This window comes from Onychostruthus taczanowskii, unplaced genomic scaffold (genome assembly GCF_017590055.1).
Source record: "Onychostruthus taczanowskii isolate IOZ18803 unplaced genomic scaffold, ASM1759005v1 scaffold64, whole genome shotgun sequence".
NCBI classification, from domain to species: domain Eukaryota; kingdom Metazoa; phylum Chordata; class Aves; order Passeriformes; family Passeridae; genus Onychostruthus; species Onychostruthus taczanowskii.
Window position 1 is genome coordinate 4,457,891 of NW_024504122.1, and position 10,465 is coordinate 4,468,355.

At 59.5% G+C, this 10,465-nt stretch overlaps 1 protein-coding gene across 1 annotated transcript in view; it reads right to left on the reverse strand.

Annotated features, from left to right (window-relative positions):
- The window catches only part of RTN4R (reticulon 4 receptor), a 78,082-nt gene extending 68,010 nt beyond the window's left edge, over positions 1-10,072 (reverse strand). Inside the window, exon 1 of the mRNA XM_041420459.1 lies at positions 9,815-10,072. Coding sequence (XP_041276393.1) covers positions 9,815-9,836 — 22 coding nt within the window. The 5' untranslated portion in view covers positions 9,837-10,072. The remainder of the gene's footprint in view (positions 1-9,814) is intronic.
- Between the last annotated feature and the right edge of the window lie 393 nt (positions 10,073-10,465).

Here is a 10,465-nt window from a genome sequence, read left to right on the forward strand (position 1 = left end):
AGGCTGGACAGGGCTTGGAGCAGCCTGGGGCAGTGGAAGGTGTCCCTGCCATGGCAGGGGTGGCACTGGATGGGCTGCAGGGTCCCTCCCAAGCCAAGCCATCCCATTCCATGTTTCTGTGGTTCCTGAGCTGCCCTGTTGGCTGGCACACGGGCAGGGCACAGCAGCTCTGTGCCAGCAGGGCCAGCTGGGGCCTCCTGCCTGCCCACAGCTGCCAGCTGTGCCCTGGGTGACAGGACAGGGACAGCAGGCATTGCTGCCTGCAGCAGTGACCCTGAGCAGCAAAGGGAACCTCGGCTTGGGGACATCCCTGTCCTGAGCCCAGGGACAGCAGGGCCCCTGCTCTGCTCCTGTCCCAGCCGAGGGGGGATGGATGCAGGGCAGGTCCCACACCTGGTCCCCATGGCCCAGCGGTGTCCCCCCACCATCTCTGGGGTCAGTGCCACCACTCAGAGCTCAGCATCACCATCATTAACCCCTGCCCCCGCTCAGGACACATCAGGGACAAACTGAGGGAGGGAGAGAAGTGCCTGGAGCTCATAAACCAACTTGTGCCAAAGAACCAACCTCTGTACTTGAGTGTGTGCTGGGCACAGCCCCAGAGTGCTCCAGTGCCCCCTCACCTGCTCCTGGCCATCCCAGCTCATTCCCCATTCCCCATTCCCTGCAGCCCTGCTCACCGTGGGGGAGTGGGGGATGAGCTGGGATGGCCAGGAGCCTTGGGCAGGCCCCAGGGACTTGGCTGCTCTCAGTTACCACCCCTTTTGCCCAAACTGAGCCAAACCTTGACTGCCCAGGCATCCAGGAACAGGAAAAAGCAGTGCCACAACTGCATGGCATGAGCACACAGGAGGCACTGAGGGGCTGTGTTTGGGGCTGAAATTCTCCAGGCAGGACTGAATTCAAGCCATGTCTGCCAGGCAAAGGCAAGCTTTAGCTGGTTCTGTCTTTAGCTGGGTTAAAGGTGAGTGGGGACAGAATTAAACAAATCAATTCAATTCAGCCAGCAGGAAGCTGGGCCAGGGCAGCTCAGGCTGAGCTCAGGGAAAGGTTCTTCCCCCAGAGGGTGCTGGCACTGCCCAGGCTCCCCAGGGAATGGGCACGGCCCCGAGGCTGCCAGAGCTCCAGGAGCCTTTGGACAGCGCTGCCAGGGATGGACAGGGTGGGGTTGTTGGGGGTCTGGGCAGGGACAGGGCTGGGCTGGATGATCCTGTGGATCCCAGCTCAGGATATTCTGTGATTCCCTGAAACAAAGGCAGCAGTGGACTAAAGCAACCAGGCTTCATGGTGGCAATGTCCCCAGAGGTCCCAGCCCTGCAGGTGACAGGAGAGCCAGAGGAGCTGTCTCAGCTGAACTTTCAGGCAGAAGCTGGTAATCTCTTTCAGGCCTGGGACACTGAAGGCTCCTCCAGCCCCCAGAGCCATTTCCAAAGCAATTCCTGTCTGTCACCCCACAACTGGATGTGCAGATGTTCAGGGCTGCAGATCCTCACCAGGGCAGGGCAGCAGCAGGAAATGCCCCACTCCTGGAACCCCAGAGCATCCCTGTGCTACCAGAGTGCTCTACTCCTGACAGCAAAAGGGGCCTGGAAAAACAGGAGGAGAAGGAATCCTCTGTGGAAACTGCTGCTTCCTGCTGAGCTGGACAGGGGGCAGAGCCAGAGAGCTCCACTTCACCAGAAACAGCTCCAAAGGGCCTCCAGCCCAGGGCAGGGCTGCTCTGAGCAGCACAGAGCAGAGCTGAGCACCAAGCACCAGCCTGCAGCACTCCCCACCCCACAGGATCAGACTGGGATCCTGCCACAGGAACTCCCGGCACACGGGCTGCTCTCAGAAGGGAAAGGGACAGACAGCCCTCTAGTGTAAAGCCAATGCTAACCGTGTTTGCACGGCCACAGAGCATTGATCAGGGCCACATCTGTCAGGATGTGTGCTTGGGAAGGAACCTGGGCACAGGGAGAGGGACACCACAGCTCCCACTGCTCCTGAAAACATGCCAGTGGCACAGGGACGTGCAATCCCAGAGTCCCAGACTGGTTTGGGATGGAAGTGACATCAAAGCTCATCCACCCCTGCCATGGCAGGGACCCCTTCCACTGTCCCAGGCTGCTCCCAGCCCCAGTGTCCAACCTGGCCTTGGGCACTGCCAGGGATGCAGGGGCAGCCACAGCTGCTCTGGGCACCCTCCCAGGGAAGGATCTTTCCTGATATCCAGTCTAGACCCCCTCTCTGTCAGTTTGAAGCCATTCCCTGTGTCCTGTCCCTCCAGATCTTTGTAGTGCAAGTGCTACAGGTCCTGGTGCCTCCCAGGTGACCATTTCTCTCTGCACAGACAAATCCCACATTCCTAAACTCTGGATTTGCTCTTAGGCTTTCCAATGACCCCTCTGGACAGGGGAAAGTGTGGAGCCCTCCCAGCCTTACCCCAGCAACCCCAAAGGGCTTCTGAGAGCCCAGCTTGGCCAGCAGCTCATGGCACATCCCTGCAAAGCCCCCATGGGAGCAGGGAAAGCTGAGTTTGGTGGCTCCAGAGGTATTTTCCTTTCTCCCCCTCTCCTGTGCTGAGAGCCAGGCTGAGTGCTGAGTTCCCACCTCCCAGTGCACATGGCTGTGTTGTGCTCAGGGATTATTGTCCATGGCTCCCACCATCACTCACAGCCTTAAGAAAGAGGCACAATTAAAATCAATATTTAAAGTCATCAAGCAAGCAGAGGCAAATTTGAGCAGCCCCACAATTCACTGTGACATAACAACCCAGGGTGCAGGGCTGAGCACTGAGCTGCAGTGCCGAGAGCACACTTCTGCCCATAGTCTTCAAAATTTAATGAAAACGCACCAGTTTTAAACACTTCCCCAAATCCTGCTCGCAAAATCTGTCACTTTGATGTGAATGGTCCCAGTCTCAGACTAATCAGTCACTTTTACTTCCTCTTTAGTAGCTAAAGACGCAAATGAACTCCCAGCAAACCGCACAGCTCCGGGAGGAGAATTTAGCAGCCAGATGGTTCTTGCAAAAGATTGGTTTTTAACAAAAAAATAAAAGTGAACCCGCTTCCCCCAAGAGCAGCTCACGGGAGATGAGGTGACACATCACGAGTGTGACACTAGAGCATCACTTCTGCCACAGAAATGCCCCTTCCTAAAGCACCACGTAAATCACAATTATCACTAATAAGGGATCAATTAGTGCAAGGCACTGTAATTATCCCCTGCACTCAGGGAAGAAAGGGAAGCATCACGCTGGAATGCAAACATCCCTTTGTTTCCAGCAGAAGGTGCAGCACGGAGAGAGAAAACAAAGCACAGAGTGCTGGAAAGGCACCAGGATTCCCAGAGCCAGGGAGGAACGTGTCCAGCTCCAGCGGGACCGAGAAAAGCCAGGATGGGCTGGGAACTCTCACGCAGGCACTGAGCCTCCCTCTACTGCTGGATCCGGCTGCTTTCTTGTGGAATTGCAGCTGGGGGTGGGATCGGAGCACAGCTGACAATAAAGGCTCTCCAGACCATGGATCAAGGACAGAAATGCTGGACAAGGAGGTTTCTGTGAGTCAGCTCCAGTCAATAAGCACCTTGGGGCAAAAGAGTTTGCATCCTCTCAGGATGCAGCTCCTGGAAGGAAGAAGGAGCCGATGTCCAGTCCTTGTCGTCCTTGGCTGGCTGGGCTGGCTGGGCTGGAACTCCCCAGTCCCAGGCTGCTCCCAGCCCTGTCCAGCCTGGCCTTGGGCACTGCCAGGGATCCAGGGCCTGCCCACCCTCTCAGGGAACAATTCCTTCCTAAGATATGTCCTAGGATGTCCTACAAGGTCAGGTGGAGGGAATTATGATGATTTGGCTTGGCAAAGCGAAGGTGAAGGGAGATTTAATTCCAGCCTCCACCTACTCCAGGGCAGTTGAAAGGATGGCAGACCAAACCACAACTTTGTGTGGCCAGGTGACATAGCAGGGAGCCACAGCCAAGAACTGCAACTTGGGAGCTTCAGTTCAGACATCAGGAAAAGCTTTTCAATCAGCTCCAGTAGTGGGAAAGGCCTGCAAGGCTCCATCACTGGAGCTTTCCACAGCTTGGACAGAGAAATCCACAGCAGACCTGAGCTGAGGTGCAATAGTTCCGTTCTGGACCCTCCCCGCAGCACCTCCAGGATTCTGGGATTTGGCCACGTTTGTGTGTCCTCAGAGAGGTTCCTGTCCCTGCAGGGTGTCAGGAAAGGCTCCCAGCTCAGGGTGCATCTGAGGACTGCAGAGCTGCAGGGGAGCTCTGTTTAATTACCATTGATGTGGGACAGCAGGCTGGGGCAGCTGGAACTGGGCCACATCCAACTGGCCAGGGGCTTCTCCCCAGGCTTCTCCCCAGCCACCAAAGCAAACACAGGCACAGGACAACGTCTGCAAGGGCCTGCTGCCACCCTGAGTGTCCCTGCTGCCACCCTGAGTGTCCCTGCTGCCACCCTGAGTGTTCCTGCTGCCACCCTGAGTGTCCCTGCTGCCACCCTGAGTGTCCCTGCTGCCACCCTGAGTGTTTCTGCTGCCCCCCTGATTGTCTCTGTTGCTATCACGAATGTCCCTGCTGCCACCCTGAGTGTCCTGCTGCCACCCTGAGTACCCCTTCCACGGTACCTGGCTGTGACCCCTGCTTTTACCCCTCTTTGATACCTCCCCAGCACCTGCTCTGACCTCACAGGGAGCCAGCACGAAGTTCACCAACGCTCCTGCCCCAGCCCTGCCATGCCCAGGGACAGAGCCAGGCACCCCCAGCTCACCAAAGGGGCAGGGAGCACCCATGGTGCTGACCCAGGCCAGGTGACAAAGGGCTTGGGCTGCCTCAGCCAGACAGTCTGTGGAGGAGGACAGGGCATCTCCACCCTTGGAAGACATCCATGGTAGACAGGACAAGTCCCTGAGCAGCCAGATCTGGCTTTGAAATCAGCTGTGCCTTGGGCAAGAGCACAGAGGTGCTCCAGGTGTACCCAGATTATGATATCCAACATATTCCTTGATTTCATGAAATATTCTGAGGCTGGCCTTGCCTGAGCCATGCAGACAGGACCCAACACTGCTACTTGAGAGTCATCAGGGTGATGCCTCAAACTGCTGAGCTCTCCAGAGACTGATCTAAAAATCCCAGCACGGGAGTGTTTGTGTTTCCTTGTTTCCAGTCTCCTTGATGCTTTGCATGTGCTTGTGGAGTGTTTCTGCTTTCCTTGACAACCAGGGAGGATTCCAAATAAAACTCAAGTGCTTTTCTAATCTCCTGGTTCCAGGAGAGGGACAATAAATGCTGTAAAATCTGCAGTGTGAAGGCTGGGAGGAAGGTGGGCCAGCCCAGAGACACAAACCCGCTGTGGATGCAGCAACAGCCCTCAGGAGATCATCAGTCTTGTCACCTGCCACTGTGGCAGTGCTAAGGAGGTGATCAGTGACTGCTCAGCCTCCACACCTCAGCTCTGGGCTGAATTTAAGCATATCCTGGGTCCCTTGGGACGTAACTCAGCATCACTCTCCAAGGGACAGTGCTGTAAAAGCTGAGACTACATCACAGAAAGGCTCATTGACCTGCTCAAGGATACAAAGAAGGCAGAAGCAGGGCCAAGACCAGACTCCAGAGGCCTTCTAGGAGCACTCCAAAAGCAAAGCAGGCACGGTCAGGGGCTGTGCCACACCACGAGGTGTGCTCTGCCCACACAGGCAGGGCCTGGCCATGTCTGCGCACAGCCCAGGGGAACAGCCGTGTCACCTGCCCTGAGCCCACACACCTCTCTGAGCACCTCATAAAGGGTGACCAGCCACCCCAGACTCCCACTCCTGTGTGTCCTAGCTGTCCCACACAGACACAGCACAGGCTGAGGTGAGTTTGCACATTTGAGCAAACTCTGCACTAATTCCTCCAGCATCTCTGCGCAAGCACGGCAGGATCCACCCTCAGCCTCTTTCAGCTGATTAAGACTTTTCAGTACAATTGTCCCCTTTTCCCTCAGCCTCTGGAAACCTCCAAGAGTTGCAGCCACAGCAGGAAAGGGGAGGAGAAGGTGGGCTTTGTGTCTCACCAGCCTCACTCCTCCCTCCCACACCGCTGGGTGTCTGTGATGGAGAAGCCCTGACACGCTGCTACTCGCAAACCCCAGACAGATCCATCTGGCTCTGGGACACAGAACAGAGCTTTCCACATGGCCACGAGGGACAAGCCCTCCCAGAAAGTCCCAGCCCTTGCAGGCCCCACGCTGAGCTGCTGCCTCTGACAGCCCCTCCGTGCAGTGCTGCAGGCTGCTCGCTCCTGTTCCACGGGGCTGTGCCTCCTGCATAAAGAGAAAACCTCTTCAGGAACATCAAAAGAGCCGCCTGGCACTCGGAGGTCTGTCTAACTGAAGGTGACAGCAGCAGACAGCATTGCAAATCCAAGGGGAAGAGGACGCACACCTGAGTGAGCGGCTCCTTGCTGGTCCTGCAGGGGAATCCCGGCTGCAGCTCCCCCCGTGCCGGGGATGGGCTCCAGCACGGCGGGGCTGAGCCGCCCGAGCCAGCGGGGCAGGCTCAGAGCAGAAACCAGAGCTCAGCTCTGCGCAGTCTGCCTCGTCCTGCTCTGTAGGCAGGCTCTGGCTCAGGCCATTTCCCCTCTCCTTGTGCATGGCTCAGGAGGATGGGCAGAGAAGGGAAGGTGCCCCAGTGCCCTCAGCCAGCAGGGCTGGGCAGGGCTGGGCAGGGCTGGGCAGAGGTGCAGCAGCCTCGAAGCATCCTCCCCTTCCCTGCCCCCAGCTCACAGGCTCCTTGCTGCTTCTGAGACGAAAAATGTGGAAAATTCCCATCTGTGCCGCTGGATTCTGGTAATTCCTTTGGAAGGCTGAGGCCCAAGTCCTTGTTGGGGTCAGAAGAAGATTACAGAGCACAGGGCCTGTGTCAGCAGGCACAGCCTGGCACAGGGAATGTGGGATCTCAGCTGTGCATCCCCGTGGCCCTTGCCAGCTTCCAGCTCCACAGGATGAGCGGGTGGAGCAGCAGCCACTTTCCTGCCCTTGTATTCCTGGCCCCTGGAGCAGGGCAGGGAGTGGGGCAGAGCAGAGAGAGATGCTGTGTGACAAACTGTCCCCTTGCTCCTTCCCACCAGCCACTCCCTCTCCTTCCCACTCCTTTATGGACACACCAGGCTCCCAGGAGGTTTTCCCATGGCAAGCCGGGAGCTCCTGAGCTGGGGATTGAGGGAATTCATAAGGGACCCGGCTGGTTCAGCACATGCTGCCCGCAGCCCTCCACTCTTTCTCAGTGCTTCTCATTAACTCCTCCTCTGGCCCAGCTTTGTCTGGGAAAACATCCCAGATCCAGCAGGGAACAACGGATGTCTGCACCAGTTCAACGCCCAGGCACCAAGTGGTGCAACAGCACCTCCACCTTTGTGCCCTAAAATTCCTCTTTAAGCACATTCCTCCTTAGAAAACCTCTCCAACCACAGCCTTTGATGGGTCCATGGAATACAGGTCTGAGGTCTGTGCGCCGGCTGGGAAAGGGGAGACAAAGCCCAGAAAATGCAGCGGGCACTTGATAAAAAATTTACATTATAAAGACAGGAAATACAGAATAATGCAATGAATGGTGTCTTCTCTCAAGGGGAAAAAAAAAGAGCTGCTACCACATCGGTGATGTTGATGTAGGTTCTCCTATTCCAGGGGTTTGTATTCGGGTTAAAAAAAAAAAAAAAAAAAAAAAAAGAAAAAATAATAAGCATAGAAAGCCCTTTTTCAGTAAAAAATGAATCGTGTTAATAAGGCAGCAAGTGCTGAGAACAGGGAAAGCTCTGCCTGTCCAACTGCCCCTGGTGGCTATTTCTGGCTTACAAGGCACTTGAAGCATCCTGGCAGCCCACAGTGGGAAATGTAGTCCAGATCCAGCAGGACGGACACTCAGCTAAACTGAATCCCCCAGGTTCGTAAGGACTTTCCAGCCAAACCTGCCAGCAAGCCAGGCTCTCACAGGAGCAATTCATAAACTGCAGCAAAAAAAGCAAATAATTCAACCCCAAACTCCTCCAAGCCTCGTTCTATAAATAAAGCCGTTGTAACACAGTTTTTATATTTCATTATCCCCTGTGTTGTTCCACACGACGCTGGCGGCAGCCGGGAGTGTCACTGCGTGGGGAGAGCAGCGCTGCAGCAGCAGCGGGGATGGAGCAGAGGGGATCGGGGCACACCCAGCACCTGCACTGCTCTGCCGGCACCGCGGGGGACAAAGAGCCCCCGGCACAGCCCGGCACCGGCGGGCCGAGCGGGGCACCGAGCCGCCGGGCTCGGATCCATGGCAGCCCCGGCGCCGGGCACGGCCCCGGCAAATGGAGGCTCGGCTATCAGCATCCCCTCCGGGCCCGGGGAGAAGCTGGCAGCCGAGCCTGCTCCCAAGGTGTTCCCCAAACAGGAATAAATTGGCCATTTCACGTTTCAGATGGACACAAAGCCTCTCGAGGAGGCAATGTGCGGTGTGGATCACAGCTTGGATGTGTCCTTTGATCGGCACAAATAAATCAACCAGAGTGCCCTCCAAAATAGAAAGGAAAAGAGAATTATATCTATGTCGTTGACGGGAATGGGAAGCGAGCTGGAGACAGCACAGCCGGGAGCAGAGTCAGAGCAGGCAGAGGCTCCGCATGCCCAAACCTCCCCTGCCCAGCACCTGGCCAGCCCGGGAGCTCCCACGATGGGCTGATCCCTCCAGTTCAAAACTGCAATCCGTGGGCTGGGTTCCCAGCGAGCACACCTGGGCGGCACACGCTTCTCGAGCGGGCTGAGCCCGCAGCCCGGCAGCGAGTGTCCCTCCGAGCTGGGGCCGCGTCCCGGTGCCCCCGGAGCCCCAGCAAGCGGCCACGGCACGGCGGGATCGGGGGACTCCGGGAGCCGCCGCAGCCCCCGGCCCCTGTGCCAGCCCTGCCCCAGCCCCAGCCCGCACACCGGGGCCGGGAAGCAAAGATTATCGCCAAAGTCCATGGAAAAGGTTCAGGCAGAGCCCGGCCGTGCCAGGCTGCGAGCTCCGTGCCTCTCCCCCGGCGCTGCAAGCGAGTGGAAAGGGGGTCCAGCCCTGCACCCCCAGCCCTTCCCAGCCTCCGGCTTCCGAACACGAAGTGGCGGGACCTTAAGGGAGCGCTCTGCGGGGAGCCCCCACCGCACCCCGGGATCCGCTGTCCCTGCGGGGCGCCCGGACTCTCCGGGAACTTCCGCGAGCGGGACGGGCTCGGGGAGTGGGGCCGGAGCTCCTCCGGCAGCCGGACTGCGAGCGGGAGAAGCCGGGCTGCCCCATCCCCTCTCCCGCCCGTCCCGGCCCCTTCGCCGCGGGATGCGGGATGCGGGATGCAGGATCGCAGCTGGGGACGCACTTCCCCCGGAGGCACCAACTTCGCTCGGTCACCCCAAGGCCGATCTGAGCCAAGCCGAGGCTGGGCAGCGGCTGGAGGGGGCTCAGCCCTCTGCTCTCCCTCCACCCCGCTGCTCCCTTTCCATCATCCCTCTGTCCTCCTTCCATCCCGCTGCCGTGCTCCGCGGCTGGAGCCGAGCCGTGCCCGGTGCTCGCTCCCCCTCCGGCCTCGCCTCCGCTCCGCTCCCGCAGCCGCGGCGCTCCCGCTCCCCCCGCGCCCTCCCCGCCGCCTCTCCCGGCCCCAGCGCCCGCTCCCGGCCCGGCCCCCGGTCCCTCTTCTCCTCGTGGGACCTTGGCCGCTCCCGAAGACCCCACGGGGGAAAAAAGTTGCAGCGAGGGAAGTTCCCGGCGCCGGGCGAAGTTGGGGCCGCGGCCGCCGTGCCCTGCCCGGGGGAGCCGCGGCGGCGGAGGGGGAGCGGGGCGCACCTACCTTCAGCTATCGCCCTCTTCATCTTAGGGGTCGGGGAAGGCACGTCTGGAGGCGCAAAGTGGAGCGGCAGCAGTACAATCCCTGGGAAAGCGGGGCAGATCCCGGAGCCAAACTTCAGCCCGAGCGGGGAGCGGCGGCGCACGGGGAGGGGGGGGCGCTCCCGGTGCCCTCGCTCATCGGGGGAATGAGCAGCCCCCGAGCTGGAGTCAGCATCCAGGCGAGGCTCCCCCTCCCTGCCTCGCCTCGCCTCGCCTCGCCTCGTCTCGCCTCGCCTCGCCTCGCCTGCCTCCTCCTCCCTCCGCCCGCCCGCCCGCCGCACGCACGGGGCCGGGGCTGCGGCGGATCCCGCGGCGGGGAGCGGAGCCGGCTGCGCTGTATCCCGGGAGCGAGCGGCGAGCGAGCGGGGATGGAGAGGCGATGAATGTTTTATGGGATCATGTGGTTTGACGTGAGAGGAATCAACCTAGATCGGATTTACTGGCTGGAGGAGTGAGCGGGAGGACGGGGGAGCCGGGCACGGGCTGGCGAGGGGAGGAGGGGCCGCTCCGACGGCGGCGGCTCCGCGGCGGAGCCCCCGCGGTGCGCGGCCGCGGCCCGGGCAGGGCTGCGCGGGGCCGGGAGCCTCATTCCTGGAGGAGAGGTGCCACCTAA